This window comes from Ornithorhynchus anatinus, chromosome 4, assembly GCF_004115215.2.
Source record: "Ornithorhynchus anatinus isolate Pmale09 chromosome 4, mOrnAna1.pri.v4, whole genome shotgun sequence".
Lineage (NCBI taxonomy): Eukaryota > Metazoa > Chordata > Mammalia > Monotremata > Ornithorhynchidae > Ornithorhynchus > Ornithorhynchus anatinus.
In genome coordinates this window covers 127896979-127918879 of record NC_041731.1, presented here as the reverse complement: position 1 = coordinate 127918879, position 21901 = coordinate 127896979, and the positions used below count along the sequence as shown (strand labels likewise).

At 42.9% G+C, this 21901-nt stretch overlaps 1 protein-coding gene across 3 annotated transcripts in view; it reads left to right on the top strand.

Annotated features, from left to right (window-relative positions):
- JAKMIP1 (janus kinase and microtubule interacting protein 1) overlaps positions 1-21901 on the top strand; it is a 216175-nt gene that overhangs the window by 190914 nt on the left and 3360 nt on the right. For all 3 annotated transcript variants that reach the window (XM_039911942.1, XM_039911943.1, XM_029063608.1), the window contains 5 exons: positions 1098-1175; positions 4905-5165; positions 11254-11319; positions 14101-14145; positions 17357-19461. In XM_039911942.1, the coding sequence (XP_039767876.1) occupies positions 1098-1175; positions 4905-5165; positions 11254-11319; positions 14101-14145; positions 17357-17389 (483 nt within the window). In that variant the 3' untranslated portion in view covers positions 17390-19461. The remainder of the gene's footprint in view (positions 1-1097; positions 1176-4904; positions 5166-11253; positions 11320-14100; positions 14146-17356; positions 19462-21901) is intronic.

The following is a 21901-nucleotide window of genomic DNA, read 5'->3' as shown; positions in this document are numbered from 1 at the left end:
GCAAGTCACTTAACTTCTCTGGGCCTCAGTTCCCTCATCTGTAAAATGGGGATGAAGACTGTGAGCCTCACGTGGGACAATCTGCTTACCCTGTATCTACCCCAGCGCTTAGAACAGTGCTCTCTGCACATACTAAGTGCTTAACAAATACCAACGTATATATATGTATATGTATATATACAAACCAAGTAAACACGCATGAATATAAATAAAAAGAATTTTAGATATGTATGTATCTACACAAGTGCTTTGGGCAGGGATGGGGGGAAGAGCAAATAGAGTGAGGGAGACGTGAAGGGGAGGGGGGAGCTAAGGAAAAGCGGCGCTAAGCCTGGGAAGGCGTCTTGGAGGAGGTGAGCATTCAGTAGGACTTTGAAGGGGGGACTGTGTTTGGGGGCTGTGAGGAGGGAGGGCATTCCAGGCCAGAGGTAGGATGTGGGCCAGGGGTTGACGGCGGGACGGGTGAGAATGAGGCACGGTGAGAAAGCACCAGAGGAGCGGTGTGTGCGGCCTGGGGTCAGTCATATTTTTTGAACATTTACTCTGCAGAGCGCTGCACTAAACACTCTGGAGAGTAAAAGAGTTGGTAGACACATTCCCCGCTCACATTGAGTTTACAGTCTAAAAGGGGAGACAGACTTTAATACAGATAAATTACGGATATGGACAGAAGTGCTGTGGGGCTGAAGGAAGGGTAAATAAAGGGAGCAAATCGGGGGATGCAGAAGGGAGGGGAAAAAGAGGAAATGAAGGCTTAGGCTGGGAAGACCGCATGGGGGAGGTGGACCTTCAATAAGACTTCGACGGTGGGGAGAGTCATCGTCAGATATGAAGAGGGAGGGTGTTCCAGGCCAGAGGCAGGAGGTGGGCGAGAGGTCAGAGGTGAGATAGAAGAGATCGGGGTACAGTGAGTAGGTTGGCATTAGGGAAGCAAAGTGTGCGGGCTGGGTTGTAGTAGGAGAGCAGCGAGGTTCATTCAATATTCATTCAGTAGTATTTATTGAGCGCTTCCTACGTGCAGAGCGAGATGAGGTAGAAGGGGGGTGAGGCGATTGGTGGCTTACTGGTCTTGAGTCTTTATGGTTTTTATCACACAGGACCTGTTCAGTAAACAGAAGGGCTACCTAGAAGAAGAACTGGACTACAGGAAGCAGGCTTTGGACCAAGCTTACATGGTAGGATGGGGCTGGAATCAGGGTCTCCTCTGATTGGATAACATTAAAGCCTTTAAAAACATCTTGGCTTTGGGAAACAGCGTGGCTCAGTGGAAAGAGCCCGGACTTGGGCGTCAGCGGTCATGGGTTCGAATCCCGGCTCTGCCACTTGTCAGCAGTGTGACTGTGGGCAAGGCACTTAACGTCTCTGTGCCTCAGTTACCTCATCTGGAAAATGGGGATTAAGACCGTGAGGCTCACGTGGAACAATCTGATTACCCTATATCTCCCCCAGCGCTTAGAACAGTGCTCTGCACATAGAAAGCGCTTAACAAATACCAACATTATCATTATTATTATTGTTATTATTATTGTAATTGTTTGGAAGCTTATTTTGGTCTTGGGCATGGAAAGGGGTCAACCTTTATGCAACCCAAAGCTAAACTACATGGGAATATTCATTCATTGAGTCATATTTATTGAACGCTTACTTTGTGCAGAGCACTAAGTGCTTGAAGAGAGTAAAATAGAACAACAAAAAGACCCATTCTCTGCCCACAGCGAATTCACAGGTTGGTGGGGGAGACAGACATTAATAGACATAAATAAATTACAGTTATACACATAACAATACCCCCAGAAGAATTTATTTCAATCAGTCACCGATTTCAATCAGTATACAGAAGACCATCACACTCCCCACCTTCAAAGCTCTGCTCAATCCATCGGATTTATTGAGCACTTACTATTTTCAGAGCACTGTACTAAGCACTTGGAAGAGTACAGTACAACCGAGTTAGCTGACACGTTTCCTGCCCACAAGAAGTTGAGAGTCTAGAGGAGGAGATGGACATTAAAATGAATTATGGATATATATAGAAGTGCTTTGGAGCTGAGGGGATGCAGGAGGGAGAAGAAGGGAGTAGAGGAAATGAGAGGTTAGTTGAGGAAGGTCTGCTGTGTGACTTTGCACAAGTCAATTAACCTCTCTGTGCCTCAATTTTCTCATCTGAAAAATTGGGATTTTTATTAATAATAATCATTATTATTATTGTAATGGTACTTGTTCATTCATTCATTCAATAGTATTCATTGAGCGCTCACTATGTGCAGAGCACTGTACTAAGCGCTTGGAATGTACAAATCTGTAACAGAGACAGTCCCTGCCCTTTGACGGGCTTACAGTCTAATTGTTAAGTGCTCACTATGTGCCAAGCACTGTTATAAGCACTGGGGTAAATAGAAGTGAATCAAGTTGGACCTAGTCCCTGTCCCACAGGGGGTCCACACTCTTAATCCCCATTTGACAGTTGAGGTAACTGAGGCCCAGAGAAGTGAAGTGACTTGCCCAGGGTCACCCAGCAGACAAGTGGAGGAGCCAGGATTAGAACCCAGGTCCTTCTAGCTCTCGGGCCTGTGCTCTGTCACTAAGCCATGCTGCTTCTCGTGGAGGATTAAGACTGAGCTTCACGTGGGATGAGGACTGTGTCCAACCGGATTATCTTGTGTCTACCCCAGAGCCTACCTAGTTCAGTCCGTGACAGATAGTAAGCACTTAGCAACTACTGTGAAGAGGAAAAAGGAAAACGAAAAGTCCTGTCAGAGATGGAGAGGGTGATTGTGCAACTTCTTTGGCAAACTTCCTCATCCCTGCCCATCATGAAGCGCCACAGCTAAGGAGTTTGTCCAGGCCTCAACATATTGCAAGTGCACCAATTCATCAAAGATATTTATTGAGCACTGATGGTGTGCAGAACAGTGTACTAAGCGCAAGCGAGTACAACAAAATGCAGTTGGCAGACATGTTCCCACAATGAGCTCACTGTAAGCTCATCTATCTAGAATATCTACAATAGATAATAATAATAATAACGTATTTGTTAAGCGCTTACTATGTGTGAAGCATTGTTGTAAGCTCTGGGGGATTCAAGATGATCAGGTTGTCCCACGTGGGGCTCACAGTCTTAATCCCCATTTTCCAGATGCGGGAACTGAGGCACAGAGAATTTAACTTACCCAAAATCACACAGCAGACAAGTAGCGGATCTGGAATTAGAACCCATTACCTCTCACTTCCAAGCCCATGCTTTTTCCACTAAGCCACGCTGCTTCTCACTCTTGAGCACTTACTGTATGCAGAGCACTGTACTAAATCCTTGGGAGTGCATAATACAGTGTTGGTAGATTAGATTCCCTCCCCACAGTGAGTTTACAGTCCAGAGTAGATAGAAAGGAAACAGAAGGCTTTACTTTCACTATTTTCTCCCTTACCAACCATCTGTTATTTGTTTCTGAATGTGTCTGTTATATTGTGGAATTGTACTCTCCCAACCACTTAGTTCAGTGTTCTGCACACAGTAAACATGCAATAAATACTATTGATTGATCGATCTTTTGTGAAATGAAGGAGCTCCAAGTATGTAGCACGTGCTCAGTCAATCAGTGGCATTTGATAATGATAACAATTATGGTAATAATAGTAATGATGGTATTTGTTAAGCCCTTACTATGTGCAAAGGACTGTTCTAAGCGCTGGGGGAGATACAAGACAATCAGATTGTCCCACGTGGGGCTCACAGTCTTAATCCCCATTTTACAGATGAGGGAACTGAAGCAAAGAGAAGTTAAGTGATTTGCCCAAAGTCACACAGCTGATGAGTGGTAGAACTGGGATTGGAACCCATGACCTCTGACTCCCAAGCCCGGGCTCTTTCCACTATATGCCAAGCACTGTCAATCAAGTTGGATCCAGTCCCTGTCCCGCATGAGGCTCAGTCCTAAATAGGAAAGAGTGAGATTAAGGAGGGAGTAGAAGGAAGGCCCAGAGAAGAGAAGCCACTTGCCCGAGGTCACCCAGCAGACAAGTGGCAGAACTGGGTTTAGAACCCAGGTCCTCTGACTCCCAGACCCATGTTCTTTCCTCTAGGCCACACTGCTCCTCGTGAATGTGGCTTCAGCCCATATGCTATATGGTTATTTTCTTCAATGGTCACATCAGTCAGATAGTCAACCATATTTATTGAGCGCTGACTGTGTGCAGAGCACTGTAATAATAATCAATTATGGTATTTGTTAAGCGCTTACTATGTGTCGAGCACTGTTCTAAGTGCTGGAGTAGATACAAGGTGATCAGGTTGTCCCACGTGGGGCTCACAGTCTCAATCCCCATTTTACAGATGAGGTAACGGAGGCCCAGAGAAGTTAAGTGACTTGCCCGAGGTCGCACAGCAGACAAGTGGCAGAGGTGGGATTAGAACCCACGACCTTCTGATTCCCAGGCCTGTGCTCTTGCCACTAGGCCATCGTGCTTCAAGCCACGCGCTGAGCTCTTGGGAGAGTATTTTTTGATGCCGTCGCCTCGTTTCCGATTCACAGCGACTTGATTGGAGCACCACAGGATGATATAACAGACACGTTCCCTGCCCACAGCGAGCTTCCAGTCTAGAGACTGTCGCATCGTGCCACTCATAAGGGGGAGGATTCCCCTCATTAGGGATGAGAAGAGAGGTCCTTTAGGACATTTTCCCTGTATGTCCCTCCTCTGCGAAAGGCTGTGCTGCCTTGGGCTTGCTTCTCTGTTCTTCCGGCTTGCTACCTTTCCTTCCCTGCTTCTCTCTTCCTCCTCCTCCTTTCTTCCTCCTCTTCCTCCTCCCCCTCTCCCCTGGCGCCCGAACTTGGGGGAGTCGGAGAGTCCGCTCACAGATGCCCCCTTTCTCTCCCCCTCCGGCCTGTGTGGTTTGGGTCGCCTAGAAAATCCAGGATCTGGAAGCGACGCTGTACACCAGCCTGCAGCAGCAGCAGGAGGGTCCGGACGGAGGTCAGGACGGCGACGGCGGGCGGCAGCTGGTGGAGCGGCGAGGCCGGGGCAGGCCGGACTCCCTGAGCGAGGCGCAGAGGGAGGACCTGAGAGCCGCCGTGGACAAAGTTCGCAGGCAGATCCTCCGCCAGAGCCGCGAATTCGACTGCCAGATCTTGCAGGAGCGCATGGAGTTGCTGCAGCAGGCCCAGCAGGTAACCGGGCCTGCGACCACGACCACCCCTGTGGCACATGCCCGACTCTCTCGTGGCACACGCCCCCTCATCCCTCCCCGATGGCACGTGCTCGATCCCCCAAGGCCACATGCTCGATTCCCCCGTGGCACGTGCTCAACCTCCCTCCGTGACTCCACCGTGACACGTGCCTGACCCGTCCCATAGCATGTGCCCACCTCCTTCTCACCTCCCCCCCGGTGTAGCCCAGTGGCTAGAGCCCAGGCCTGGGAGTCAGAAGGATCTCATCCCCACTCCTCCACTCATCTGCTGTGTGACCTTGGAAAAGCCACTTCCCTTCTGTGGGCCTCAGTTCCCTCATCTGTCAAATGGATGTGAAGACTGTGAGCCCCATGTGGAACGGGGACTGTGTCCAACGCGAATTGCTTATATCCACCCCAGCACTTAGAAAAGTGCCTGGCGCCTAGTAAGTGCTTAACAAATACCACAGTTATAATTATGACTATTATTTTGTGCCCGACCCCCAACCATGGCATGGGCCTGATCTCGAACTCCCCAATGGATCTCCAGTGTCTTTGCAATCAACCCGCTTGACTGGCAGACGGAAGGTCTCTCTAACCCACTTCCCTTTGAATGTGGACAGAACATTGTACTAAGCACCTGTGAGAAGATAAAGTTTGTTGTTTCAATCCTTGCCCTTGAGGAGCTTACAAGTTCAAGTATAGAAGCAGCGGGGCTAAGTGGAAAGAGCCCGGGCTTGGGAGTCCGACGACGTGGGTTCTAATCTCGGCTCCACCATTTGTCTGTTGAGTGGCCTTGGGCAAGTCTCTTAACTTGCCTCAGTTAAGGGCAAGTTAACTGTGCCTCAGTTACCTCATCTGTAAAATGGGGATTAAGACTCAGCCTCATGTGGGACAACCTGATTACCTTTTATTGACCCCAGAGCTTAGAACAGGGCTTGGCACATAGTAAGCACTTAGTAAATCCTATAATCATTATTGTTACATCATTTACTTTGCCCCTGGATTTGCTCCCTTTTCTCACCCCTCCCTCAGCACTTAAGTCCATAGCCATAATTTATTCTTTTATATTCATGTCTGTCTCTCCCTCTAATAATAATAATAATTATGGGACTTCTTACTATGTGCCAGGCACCATTCTAAGCACTGGGATAGGTATAAGTTCATCAGGCTGGACACAGTCCCTGCCCCACAAGAGGCTCAAACTCTTAATCCCCAATTTACAGATGAGGGAACTGAGGCCCAGAGAAGTGAAGTGACTTGTCCAAGGTCACACAGCAGACACATGGCAGAGCTGGGATTAGAACCAAGTCCTTTTGACTCCCAGGCCTGTGCTCCATCCATTAAGCCACACTGCTTCTCGTGGCTTCTCTGGACTGTGAGCTTGGTGGGGTCAGGGAAAGTGTCTACAACTCTACTGTATTGTACTGTCCCCAGGGCTTAGTACAGTGCTCTGCACACAGAAAGTGCTCAGTACATTTGAGTGATTGATACTGCAACGAGAAAAGTAGCTTTAGCATGATCGAGTCTTCATTGCTCTCAAAGATTCAGAATATAAGCAGTGATGTTCTTCTAAACTCTCCGCGTTTCTATAAAATTAGCGTGAGTGCAAGAGACTTGGAATTCTGAAAATATAAAACATATGACCACAAACTATTGTCATAAATTTGAACACAATAATAATTGTCATTATTGCTGAATATTTAATTTGTTATTGCATGCCAAGCACCTTATTAAGCAATGGGAGTAGATACAAGATAGATCGGACAGGCAGAGTAAGAATAATAATTAGGATACTTGTTAATAATTGGGTTACTTGTTAAGAGTACTGTACTAAGGGCTTGGGAGAATGCAATACAATAGGGTTGGTAGACAAGGACCTTACAGTTCAATATGGGGAGATGGACATGAATATCAATGAATCCCAGATATGTATATAAGTGCCGTGGGGCTGAGGGAGGGATGAATATCAAATGTCAAGAGGGTACATTTCTAAGATTATGATTCATATGATGGAATGTCATTAAACAACCCCAAATAATTCATGAAAGCATCAATTCCCTTGCTTATGAAAGTCATAATTGCCACAGTTGGACAATATTTGAACTAATTATATATCATTACCAAGAATTTAGGTCATCCACTTGAGTGAATAGCAGCCAATGAATCTAGATAAAAATGGCTAAAAATCGTTTGTAAATAACTTTCTAAACTGACGTGTTAATGGGCTGAAAACTAGCCCAATAAAGGTGTCTAAAATAGAAAATAATTAACAAGACAAAATGCAAATATGTTTCCTCATACTGGCTGATTTTTAGCTCAAATGATTTCAGCTATTTTTTGATACAGCCTGAGGGGTCTTTTAAGCATTACGCATGTCCAAATTGTACAGCTTGTTTTGTAACCTAACCAACCTTCTTTTCAAGTATAATGAAAATCAGTTCTTTTCAACTGAAAAAGCAATTATGCCTCATCTTTTGAGATCATTAAGTGTACCCCTTGCTAATTTCCGACTCAAAATATATCAGTAGTAATAATCATATTAAGTGCTTATTGAATGCAGAGCACTGTACCAAGTATTGGGAAGGAATACACAGTTTAGAATTTGAAGCATCTGAAAAACAGATTGTTGCTATAAATATCCATCAGTTGTTTGAACCTTTAAATCATATTAATACTGAGATAATAATCTTCTTCGTCTAAGTTGAGCTAAAATTACCGTTTCCCTGGATTTGCTGATGAAGGTAAATCCAAAGGGATTGAGGTGTAGGTTTAGGGGACTTTTTTTCCCCTCATTCCTAATTAGCACATTAGGCATTGGCACAGAAATTATGGATACGATTAAGCCTCTGTTTCTTTTTGTTTTTTATCCAGAGATAACCCAAGATTGACATGCTCTAGGGGCTTGGGTGCTAGCTGATGTCATTTGCCTCAAATTTTTCTTTTGTTGTTATTATTATAGTATTTATATTGTAGTTAGATGCCAGGAACTTTGGTGAATGTTGGTTTTAGATGCATAATCGGATTAGGCCCAGTCCCACTAGGACATTTTACCGAGGAGGAAACCAAGATTCATTGACCTGTTCTAGGTCACACAGCAGAACTGAGATTAGTCAGAAGCTCATGGGTTTTAATCCTGACTCTGCCACTTGTCTTCCTTGTGACCTTGGGCAAGCCACTTCACTTCTCTGGGTCTCAGTTACCTCATCTGTAAAATGGGGAGTAAGACCGTGAGCCCCATGTGGGACAGGGACTGTGTCCAACCCGATTTGCTTGTATCCACCTAAGGACTTAGTAAAGTACCTGGCACATAGTAAGCACTTAACAAATAGCATAATTATCTTATTATTATTACCCCAGGACTCCCATCTCTCTGTTCCATGTTCTTTCCACTAGGCAATGCTGCCTCCTTCCTATTTTCTCCTTCACACTTGACAGATGTGAAGAGCTATTAGAGATGGGCCCATTTTTTAAGTGTATTTGTTAAGCTACACTACGGGCTAGGCACTGTACTAAGCACTGAGGTGAATACAAGCAAATCGGGTTGGACACTGTCCATGTCCTACAGTCTTAATCTCCATTTTACGGAGGGGATAACTGAGGCCCAGAAAAGTGAAGTGACTTGCCCAAGGTCACAAAGCAGACAAGTGGAGGAGCCAGAAATAGAATCCAGGTGTTGCTGATTCCCAGGCCCATTCTCTATCCATTTGGCCATGCTCTTTCTTCTTTTCCATTTTTTAAAAATGCTATCTGTTAAGCTCTTACTGTATGTCGAACCCTATGAGTCAAGCCCTGGGGTAAATGCAAGTTACATAGCTTAGACACAGTCCCTGTCCCACATGGGCTTCACAGTCTAAGTAATAATAAATAGTGCTTGTTAAGTGGTATTTGTTAAGCGCTTACTATGTGCCGAGCACTGTTCGAAGCGCTGGGGTAGACACAGGGGAATCAGGTTGTCCCACGTGGGGCTCACAGTCTTCATCCCCATTTTACAGATGAGGTAACTGAGGCACCGAGAAGTGAAGTGACTTGCCCAAAGTCACACAGCTGACAAGTGGCCGAGCTGGGATTCGAACCCGTGACCTCTGACTCCAAAGCCCGTGCTCTTTCCGCTGAGCCACGCTGCTTCTCTATGTGCCCAAAACTGTCCTAATCGATGGGGTAGATACAAGTTAATCAGGTTGGACACAGTCCCTGTCCCATATCGAACTCACAGTCTTAATCCCCATTTTACAGATGAGGTAACTGAGGTCCAGAGAAGTGAAGTGACTAACCCAACATCATGCAACAGATAAGTGGCAGAGCCGGGATTAAAACCCAGGTCCTTCCGACTCTCAAGCCCGTGTTCTTTCCACTCAGCCACGCTGATTTTCCCTCCAGGTAGGAGGGAGTACCAGAAAACTTAAGCGCAGAGAAGTTCAGTGACTTGCCCAAGTTCACACAACAAACACTTGGTAGAGTCGGGATTAGAACCCAGATCATCTGATTTTCAGGCCTGGGCATTTTCCTCTAGGCCTCACTCCTTCTCCATTTGAAAGAGATACCTGAGAAACATTTTCGGTCCGATCTTTGCGGTGCCCCAAAGACCTTAAGGTCCAAGACATCGGTGAACCAAAGATCCCCGACTGAGAAAATATTGAAATGGGTTTAGGTCAACCTGAGAGGTTTTCCTGACAAGGGTCTAAGCTAAATGTCTTTGTACAAAAGGACAGAAAGCAAGTCAAGATGGTAGGTTGAAGAGAGACAAAAAGAACAAGTTCAGTTGGTGAATACAGCACTTTGCCATTGAGTGATTGTCTCAGTTGCAAAATAAATGACTGGAAGAAGTTAAGCCAGTTAAATTAATCTCATTTTCAAGGTAATTTCCAGTTGTGTTCCACAGATTGCTTCTTCAATTTGCCTCAGAGCCTGGCCTAGAGGGAAGGCCAGCGAACAGATTTTGCTAATGAGTTCTGGTTTCTCTTCCTCCACCCTTCTTCTCTTCCGATCCCCGTGGCCTAGAGGATCGACCACTAGGCCGGGAGTCAGAAGGATCTGGGTTCTAATCCCTCCTACACCACCTGTCTTCTGTATGACTTTAGGGAAGTCACTCAAATTCTCTGTGCCTCATTTATCTCCTCTGTAGAATGGGGATTGAGACTGTGAACCCCATGTGGGACAGGGATTGTGTTCAACCTAATTTGCATGTTTCCACCCCAGTGCTTAGTACAGTGGCTGGTACATAGTAAGTGCTTTACAAATACCATAATAATAATTATTATTATTAAATACAATTTGAACCTGTTGCTTGTGGTTCTCTAACAGAAATTCAGGTCAATCAATCAGTTGAGTGCTTACTGAGTTCAGAGCACTGTACTAAGTGCTTGAAAGAGTTCAATACAACAGAAGTAGCAGTTGTGTTCCCCGCCCATAATGAACTTACAGTCAAGAGGGAGACATTAATATGAATAAATGATTTGTAATATATAATTTATAAAGGGGTCTGGGGGCAGGGTGAATATCAAATGTCCAAAGATCGCAGATTAAAGAGACTAGATGTTGCAGATGGAAGAGGGAGCGGGGGAAGGAGGGCTCAATCGGGGAAGGCCTTTTGGAGGAGATACAATAATAATAATAATGTTGGTATTTGTTAAGCGCTTACTATGTGCAGAGCACTGTTCTAAGCGCTGGGGGAGATACAGGTTGTCCCACCTGAGGCTCACAGTTAATCCCCATTTTACAGATGAGGTAACTGAGGCCCAGAGAAGTGAAGTGACTTGCCCACAGTCACACAGCTGACAAGTGGCAGAGCCGGGAGTCGAACCCATGACCTCTGACTCCGAAGCCCAGGCTCTTTCCACTGAGCCACGCTGCCTCCCCAGCCACCCTGCTTCCCCATAAGAGATATCCCCATAAGAGATATGCCCTTATATAGTTAATCCCTTCCTGTTAAAGAGACCCGACTCTGACCTGAAGAAAACAGATCACCTTCATCCTCCTCGGCTGTGTGGACCAAGATGGTGCTCTCTGAGAGGCCAGGAGTTTTTGTTCCACGACTTGAAAACAGACATCACTCCCCGATTGATGTGTTTTTCCCTGTTGTGTTTCAGAGGATTCGAGAGCTGGAGGATAAAATAGAACTTCAAAAGCGCCAACTGAAAGAAATAGAGGAAAAGGTACGTGCTTTAGAGCTGGAATTCACTTGGATTTTAGGTATTTTAATTCAACGGATCTGGGCTCATGTTTCAGAACATTCCATGGTCTCACTTTGAGGGCCATTGGATAAAATCAAAACACAGACTAACCTGCATGCTTCCATTTTGAATGATGTCAGGAGAGGGCCTTATTGTGCTGCTCTTGGTTGGAATGCCATTTTCTACATCATGGGCAGTAATTTATCTTCTTCCTGCTGAGAAATTTGAGTCTCAGACCTCAGGGATGGACAGCAGAAATCACTGAAGTTCAATCCAATTTATTTCTGGAAAAATGGCTAATGGAAGCCATTGTAGAGAAAAAGGCTCTGTTTCAGTAGCCTGTTGCGAAGGGAAAAAAAACCACGCTGCATTTCAATAGCCCCGTAGTTGCGGAGTGCCATCTGTTTTTCGTTTTTCTCCATGAACAGTTTAGTCCATTAGTAGCTAATCTCAATCAATCAGTGGTATTTATTGAGTGCTTACTCTGTGCAGAGTGCTGTATGAAGAGTATATAGGAGAGGACAATACAACAGAGTTGGCAAACCTGTTCCCTGCCCACAGAGAGCCTTCAGTGTAGAGATGGAGGCCGACATTAATATAAATAATTTATAATGTATAATCTAAAACTATGTACATAAGTACTGTGGGGCAAATATCAAATACCCAAAGGTACAGAGAGATTCATTCATTCAGTTGTATTTATTGAGCGCTTACTGTGTGCAGAGCACTGTACTAATTGTTTGGAAAGTACAATTCGGCAACAGATAGAGAAAACCCCTACCCAACAACGGGCTCACAGTCTAGAATGGGAAACACAGATAAACCAAAACGAGTGGACAGGCATCAATAGCATAATGATGCTATAAAATAGCATTCATATAGCTTCATATTCCAGCTTCATAAAGCTGGACCTAGATACTGATTAAGATTGTTGCCTAGTGGATAGAGCTCGGGCCTGTGGGGTCAGAAGGATTTGGGTTCTAATCCCAGCTTTGTCACTTGTCTGCTGTGAGACTTTGGGCAAGTCACTTTACTCTTCTGTGCTTCAGTTACCTCATCTGTAAAATGGGGATTAAGAGGGTGAGCCCCATGTGGGACAGGGACTGTGTCCAACCTGATTCGCTTGGATCTACCCCAGCGCTTAGAACAGTGCTTAACACATAATAAGCGTTTGACAAATGCCATTATTATTATTTTTTATCTCTTGTCCAGGGTAGATGGAACCACATTGTCAGATAAACAGCCCCTTATTCATGTCCAACGAAGGGTCCCTAATTCCCTAACAGGTTTCTATCTAAAATGCATACCGGAAATACCCATGAATCAATCAATGCTATTTATTGGGTACTTAATAATGATAATAATGGTATTTTTCAGGCACTTATTATATGCTAGGCACTCTTCTAAGCGCTGGGATGCATAGAAGCAAATAGGGTTGGACACAGTCCCCGTCCCACAGGGGCTCACAATCTCAATTCCCATTTTACAGATGAGGTAATTGAGGCCCAGAGAAGTGAAGTGACTTGCCCAAGTTCACACAGCAAACAGTGGAGTTGTGATTATTTGTTGTATTGCAGAGCAGTGTACTAAATTCTTGGGGCAGTATAGTAACATCGAGTCAGTAGCACCATCCATGACATCTAGGAGCTTAAAATCTAGTGGGGAAAAACCTGAGGCTAGTGTAAAAGCTTATTTTTTTCAAGGAACCAAAGTGATTTTCTGTCAGGTTTGCATCTGAGCATATATTCAACTAGATGCCTGAAATCTGAGGGGCAGTAAGACTCCAAATGGAAGAGAAATATCAAAATCAATCAATCACATTTATTGAGTGCTTACTGTGTGCAGAGCACTGCACTAAGATCTTGGCAGCATCCAATATAATATATAACATCAAAAGATAAGGACTGCTCCGATGAAAAGGTTGTACATGCTAATAACCCAATGGCATATTCCTAAGTAGGTTTTTTTTGCTGCATTAAATACTGTAGCCAGCAACATCTCTCAGATGAAAGCTTAGGGTCCCCTTAAGACTGTGAACCTCACGTGGGATAAGGATTGTATTTATCCCAGTACTCAGTACAGTATGTGGCAAATGGTAAGTGCTTAAAAAACGACTACATTTTTGTAAAAAAATGATGCTTATTGAAGTCTTTGGTGACATCAGCACTGGAACATCAATCAGTCGTATTCATTCAATCATATTTATTGAGCGCTTACTGTGTGCAGAGCACACATTAAGCACTTGGAAAGTACATTTCAGCAGTAAAGAGAGATAATTCCTGCCCACAACGGGCTTGTGCACTTGCTGTGTGCTGAGCACTGTAGTAAGCGCTTGGGGGAGTACCATATAACAGAGTTGGTAGACGCATTACTTGGATGTCTAGTGGAAAAGGCAGGAGGATGTATCGAAGACTCCCACCCTCTTGAGGAAATGGGCAGAGGCTAGTCAGAGAGAAATGGAAACCACTTTGTTTTAAATTTGAAGTCACCCTCTCCCCAGGAAGAGAAGCTGAATTTTCAGTCTTGTAGCTCAGAAAGCTTTTGCCGTACAAGAAATTCGCCACAGTGTGTTTTCCATGCAAGATCCAATAGCAAAATCTGGCTATTTATTCTTTCCAAGACCAATTCAGATATCACAGGTACTGTACAATAATGTCATTGAAATCCATATTACATATCTTACATCTTCTTTCTTTTCTTTTTTCTCATTTTCTTTTGATCTTATGTTATAGTTTTTGTTCCTTTTTTTGTTTTTCTCACTAGCATTCATTCTATGGCCTTGATGACATCATTGAGCCAAGAAATCTGGTTGGTATCTTTGCATTTATTACTCTCTTCCCCCACCAATCCCCCAAATGCAATTCTAAATACAAATGAGAAGGGTTTTTGTAAAATAGGGTTAGTGGTCTTTTTTAGACTCCTATTACCCCTGGATTTTCCTGAAGAGCTGAACATACTCTGTAGAACTAAATTTTTACATGGTGGTCATAAGGTTCGTGGTTGTAAAACACACTGTACAATTTCATCTCCTAGAATTTGAAATTGTACCGAGAATGAGAGGAACGATATCATTAGCATCTTTAATTGCCATAATAATGTGCCACATATGTGATATGTCTTAGATCCGGGTAAAATCTTAGTTTTCCCCACCCATAGTTCCAGTTATTTGTTTATAAATTTGTTTCTATTAATGTCTGTCTCCCCCTCTAGATTGTAAGCTCACTGTGGGCAGGGAATGCATGCTTATTGTTATATCGTACTCTCCCAAATGCTTGGAATAATGCTCCATACACAGTAAGAGCTCAATAAATATGACTGAATGAATTGAATGAAGTTAACCAGGTAGGTATCTCAAACAATGATCCAAGGTAATGGATGCAAAATGAACAGTTGGAGATTTAAGATCTCCAGATTCTCAGTCCATATTGCCTGAAATTACTGGCTGATTAAGTCATGGCTTATTCCTGCTGCATATCTAGTAGTAGTAATAATATAATGAAAATAATTACAATAATAAAATTTCAGTAGAAGGAAAGACTCAGAAATGAATTCCGGAGTTATTTTTCTACTTAGACTGTGAGCCCCATGTAGGACAGGAACTATGTCCACCCTGATCAACTTGTATTTACCCCAGTGCTTAGAACACTGCTTGGCACATGATAAGTGCTTAACAAATACCTAATGATAATATTTTAATTGTTATTTTGAAAGCAGAAGATGAAATTCATAAGTGAACCTCTCTGACTTCCAGGGATCCAGTTATCCAACCAGCTAGATAATATCAAGGATTTCCATGCCAAAAGCAGCTTGGCTTAGTGGAAAGAGCCCAGGCTTGGGAGTCAGAGGACATGGGTTCTAATCCCAGCTCCACCACTTGTCTGCTGGGTGCCCTTGGGCAAGTCATTTCACTTCTCTGTGGCTCAGTTCCCTCATCTATAAAATGGGGATGAAGACTCTGAGCCCCATTAGGGACAACCTGATTAACCTGTATTTACCCAATTGCTTAGAACAGTGCTTGGCACATAATAAGTGCTTAACAAATGCCATCATCATTGTTATTATTCTTATTTTACATCATGGTAGCCAATAATGTCACTTTCAGAGAAATGATATCTGAATAAAGTTGACATTGCAAGGCTTAATACTGGCATGTCATGTGGATTAATGGCATGATAATAATAATAATGGCATTTTTATGGTACTTAAGTGCTTACTGCGTGCTAGGCACTGCACTAAACAACGGGGTAGTTACAAGATTATGAAGTTGCATACGGTCCATGTCACAACTGGGGCTCACAGAATTAATCCCCATTTTTACAGATGAGGTAACTGAAGCACAGAGAAGTTTAAGTGATTTGCCTCAGGGTACACAGCAGATAACTGGCAGGTCTAGGATTAGAACCCAGGTCCTTCTGACTCTCAGGTTCCTACTGGATCGACTAGGCCATTCTGTTCCATGATTTCAGCACTTACTATGTGTCAAGCACTGTTCTAAGTGCTCGGTTAGATAAAGGTTAATTAGATTGTCCCACATGGGGCTCACAGTCTAAGTAGGTGATAAAGCAGATATTGAATACCCATTTTACAGTTGAGGAAAGGGAGACACAGAGAAATTAAGTAACTTGCCGAAGGTCACAGAGCAGGCAAGTGGCTAGCCAGGTTAGAACCCTGGTCCTCTGACTCTGAGGCCTGTGGTGTTTTTTTGTTTTTGTCCTGCTAGTCCATGCTGCTTCCCATCTCATGGGACATGATGTGGAAGTCTGGATAAGTCAACCCGAACCTAGAGTGTTTATCTGGAAAAGTCCTCTGGCCATAATGATAATAACAACAATAAAAATAAACATAATTACCATGGTAACACGTTTATTACATGCCAAGCACTGGCTGAGGATTGGAGTAGATGCAAGATGATCAGATTGGATGCGATTTCTCTTCAAACTGGGATTCATTGTCTAAAGGGATTTGATGCCTATTGTTCCTCCTACTTAGATTATGAGCCCCATTTTGGACTCAATTCAATCTGATGTTAAGGAGAACAGGTATTTAATTTCCATTAATATTACAGATTTCTCTGTAATTCCCCTCTCTTCAGAACTGTTGAATGTCCCTTACAGGTCTCTATGCCACCTTCATTGGCAGGAGTTTGATTATTCTGTCATTACCCAAGTCCTTAGCACAGTGCTTGGCACAAAGTAAGCACTTTACAAATACCAGAGTTATTAGGACCTGAGGCAGAAGGAAGTGGTTGCTACACATACTTGTACTGGACATAGAAAAGCAGCCCTGCCTAGTGGATAGAGCATGGGCTAGGTAGTCAAAGGATGTGAGAAGCAGCGTGGCTCAGTGGAAAGAGCACGGGCTTTGGAGTCAGAGGTCATGGGTTTGAATCCCGGCTTGGCCACTTGTCAGCTGTGTGACCTTGGGCAAGTCACTTAACTTCTCGGTGCCTCAGTTATCTCATCTGTAAAATGGGGATTAAGATTGTGAGCCCACGTGGGACAACCCGATTCCCCTGTGTCTACCCCCAGCGCTTAGAGCAGTGCTCGGCATATAGTAAGCACTTAATAAATGCCAACATTATTATTATTATTATTATTACGTGGGTTCTAATTCCAGCTCTGCCACTTGCCTGCTGTGTGACCTTGGGCAAGTCATTTCACTTCTCAGTCATTTCACTTCTCTGGGCCTCGGTTCCCTCATCTGCAGATTGGGCATTCAACACCTGTTCTTTTTCCTGCTTAAACTGCCTTGTATCTACCTAAGCATTTAGAAAGTGCTTACCAAATGCAGCTATTATTATTATTAGCTTGAGAAATACAAAGTAAAAAGGTAACATATTTCAATCAATGATATTTATCGAGCACTTACTGTAACAGAGGAGACAGACATAAAAAATTTGCTAATAGAGGAAAGCTAAAAAATTAGTATACTGAGAGCATTTTGATTCTCCATAGGTAGTATGTCTGGTTTTGTCCCTTAATATTCATGTAAATTCAACTCTGTCCACTTTATTCTACAGGATATGAAAAGAGCTTATGGTGTGAACAGCTGAGTCCTACTACAAATAAGCAAACAACAAAACAAAAAACCTATCCTAAAAAAAAAAAATTCCAAACTGAAAAAAGATTTGAGCAGCTTTGAATTGGTGAAATTTGGTCCTGAAACCATTCTGTCAAGCTTGAAACTGCAAGATATTTAAAGCTAATGAAGGATTCTGTAAAAACAGCATACAACCTGAGAAGCTTTAATGTTCAAACTAGGACACGTGCTTCATAAATGTGGATAGAAGGTGTACCAGAAGAGAAAAAAATCAAGTGCAATTATTCGCAGTCGTATGAATTACACTCTACCAAACGATATAGTTAAAAACCCAAGAACTTTTTACCGCATGTTTTCAACAGATGTGATTTGCATTTCACAATAGGAGAAGAACTCTTTGTAAATAGGTGTACATGTATCAGTGAAAAGCTAAGCGTTAACATTAAAATCTATAGGAACTCTTTGAAGACAGATGTACTACTCTATAAAACAAAATTCAAATTTGCCGTCCCCTACTTTGAAAATTCATCATGAATGAAGTAAATGATCCACAGAGATCAGACCCATATTTCAAGAAACAGTAGACGAAAGTCCTTAGCGTTTAAATTCCTGAGTACCCAATTGACCAAAGGGTCAAGGGAGAAGATTCTTGTTTTTTTTGCGAAACTCCTTGGTTCCTCAGTGGTGACTCTAATAATCTAGAATTTCCCAAGACTCAGAAGGTAGCACAGTTGGACCAAAGAGGATCTCCATGACAGAGCAAAGTTATATGTGGCAAAAGAACAGAATGGATGTGTTCAATCCAGGAGCTGCCACAGATGGTCTATTCAAAAACTTTCCGGGATTTAGGTGGCCAAGAAGAGTTACAGTAGGGGAAGAATCCCCCAAAAAACAACCTAGAGCGGGAGAAATGTTTACGAGGAAGTTCTTCTGAGAAAGATTTGCTGGAAAAGGCAAAGTTCATTTAACTTTGAAGAAGCAAACTTTAATGTCTCCTGAACAACAAACCTGGCACATTTCTAAACAAATTTTAAGGGAATTGGACCAGGATGCAAAGGAGCCGAACAAGGGATCAATAAATCGAGGAATATAGGCTTATGGATACGAAGGTTGCAAACTATTCAAAGAAGACATCTTACCAGACAGAAGTTATTTTGGTCATTCTGATGTCTCTGATTCAGGATGTAATCATTTAACTGTATTCCTCTAAAATTTCCAAATACAGTATCTAGAAAAAAGAGGGGGATATAAAACTAAAAAAAAACAAACCTCCAAGAAGTTGAGTTGATGGGAAAAATTGGACAAATAAAGAGTGCTGGCATTTAGGTAGAAAAGCATGAATCCTAAACGTTGAAGTGAAACAAATCCCGCAGATGAAAATATAACCTTTTTAAAAAATGCTCAGAGCAAAGAGATTTCAGAGGGAACAGTGGCATTTGAAATCTTATGGGATACTTAAAGAGAATTGATCAAGAAAAGTAGTCATTGCTACAGCAGAGAGATAACACGAAACAAATTTATTAAAAAAAAGAAGACGGGGAAGGAAATTGAAGGAGCACAATAATAAGCTGTGAGGACTCTCATCCAAGAACTGACTAGATCAAAACCTGAAAATCACCAAGTGAGACAAGAGGATGAAGTTGAAGATATAATAGTGGAATTCAGGAAAGTCAGAGTGGGAATAAAGTATTTGGCACTCACAAAGCCAAAATGTATAAATGGAGATATTTCAAAAGTCAGAGTGGGAATAAAGTATTTGGCACTCACAAAGCCAAAATGTATAAATGGAGATATTTCAGGGTAAAATGTCTTCATTAGTAAACCTGATGTATGTGAATTAAGACCTTCCTCCTCATCAATGAAGTCTAGAAGAGGTGATGGGAATTTGGAAAAGACAATTGAAAGGACCTGGAATTTGAGGGTGAAAGAAAGAAAGGCCTTCAGTACTTCCAAGCAACATGTGGTAAAGCAGGAAAAGTAATCAGGAATCATCAAGACTGAGCAACGTGCTCAGTAAAATTAATCCGAATATTCAACTGAAGGTTTAAGTTGACCCTAGGTTTGAGGGCCAGCAAACTAAAGGAGGTTTGTCTTCCTATTTTTCAATCCATGTGTTTTTTCGGTAAAAGCAGGCATTGTTGATTATGTTGCAGCCTTTTGTCTCTTTTGGAATTTGGCTGATCTGAATTTTTTGATCCAGCACTAGATTAGTCCTGTAATAATAATAATGTTGGTATTTGTTAAGCACTTACTATGTGCAGAGCACTGTTCTAAGAGCTGGGGTAGATATAGGGTGATTAAATTGTCCCACTTGGGACTCACATCCCCATTTTACAGATGAGGGAACTGAGGCACAGAGAAGTAAAGTGACCTGCCCACAGTCACACAGCGGACAGGTGGCAGAGTGGGGATTCGAACCCATGACCTCTGGCTCCCAAGCCCGGGCTCTTTCCATTGAGCCGTGCTAATATTAACAGTGCCTGGCACATAGTAAGGTGCTTAACAAATACCATAAAAATGTATCTTAATAGTTATATAATACTTATAAATCAATAACATTTATTGAGTTTTATTTTTAATAATCACATTTATTGAGCACTGTACTAAAAGCTTGGAGTACCTACTGTATGCACAGCTCTAAGTTAATAATAAGAATAATAATTGTGGTATTTCTTAGGCGCTTATGATGTGCGAGACACTGTACTTAACCGAGGTAGATACGATCATCAGATCAGACACAGTCTCTGTCCCATGTAAGGCTCAAAGTCTTCACCCACTTTTTACAGATGAGGTAACTGAGGCACAGACAAATGAAGTCTTACCCAGGGTCACACAGAGAACAATCGGTGGGACGGGGATTTGAACCCAGGTCCTCCCGACTCCTCGGCCCATGCTCTTTCTACTAGGCCACACAACCAAGACCAGTGGATGTAACGTCCTGATCCCTGTGCAGCGTGAGGACCAGTCGAAGCAGCATAGCATGGTGGATAGAGCACAGGTCTGGGAATCAGAGTACCTGGGTTCTAATTCTTGCTCTGACACTTGTCTGCTGTGTGACCTTGGGTAAATCATTTAATCCCTGTTTTAGAGATGAGGGAATTGAAGCCCAGAGAAGTTAAGACTGCGAGCCCCATGTGGGACATAGACTGTGTCCAACCCAGTTAGCTTGTATCTACCTCAGCACTTAATACAGTGCCTGGCTCTTAGCGCTTAACAAATACTATAAAAATTAGTTCATAATAGAGCTGAAACAAGTTGTACATTGCAGTGTTTCTATATTCCTATTCAGTGAAATTCGGTCATCAAGGTTACTTCCTCTGGATTTGAAAGTGGACAGTTGGCCACAGTGTGGTGATTCTTTCTCTCCATCTGGAGAAAATAAACTCAATAAACTGGTGAGGACCACATCTGTGAGTCTGACAACCTCTATATGTTCATTTTGAAATAATTGGTAGTGGGAAGAAAAATTAGAAGCTACTTCTAAGAAGGCGACATTTGGATGTAGTTCTCTCTTTTTGAAAGCAGTAGAGAAAATCTCCCTTCTGATTCGACAGATACACAATTCATTTATTTTGTGAGGATGAGGACCTCTTGAGGAAAATTTTCCTCTTTTTACAATAGATTCCTGTTATATTTTATAAGCATCTTAACGTTTTGAAAAACAAGATAAAAAGGAAAAAAAATGAGGAAGAACTGGATGTAGATTGCGTACTTTAAAGTGTTAGAAGTCAGAATTTGGGAACGAATCAAGAGTGTTCTAATTGGCAAATCTCTGCTTGTTAGATCTTCCTAAAAGGTCACTGCGCTCTCCGCTCCTCAAAAACCTCCAGTGGTTTCCCATTCAACTTTGCATCCACCGGGAACTTGGGTCCAGTAGTTTTAAGACTCTCAACCCGGTCTCACCCTCCCTCTTACTCTTTTCTCCTACCCCACCCCAGCTTGCACTCTCTGCTCTTTTCAAGATAATAATAGTGGTGATGGTAGTTGTTAAGCGCTTACTGTGTGCCAACCACTGTTCTAAGCACTGGGCGTAGACACAAGGTAAGCAGGGCGCCCCACGTGGGGCTCACAGTCTTAATCTCCATTTTACAGATGAGATAACTGAAGCACAGAGAATTAAGTGACATGCCCCAAATCGCACAGCTGACACGTGGCGGGCTCGGAATTAGAACCCACGACCTCTGGTTCCCAGGTCCGTGCTTTTGCAGTAAGCCACATCTATATACTTCATTCTCAACTTTCCCACTTTTGATCCCTGGCTCACTTCCTTCCTCCTGGATGGAGCTCCTTCTTCCTTCAAATTTGCTAGATCTCTGCTTTCCTCATCAATTATTTATTCATCTTCAAAACTCTTCTGAAACTCATTCTCCAGGAAGCTTTCCCCAATTAATTTATCTTTGTAGTGAGTCACGTCCTCCGTATTACCGTCTCAGCCCTTTTTCACCACTTTAGCATGTTTGCACCCTCAGTTACCTTCTCTGTAAAATGGGGATTAAGAATGTGAACCTTATGTGTGATAGGGAAT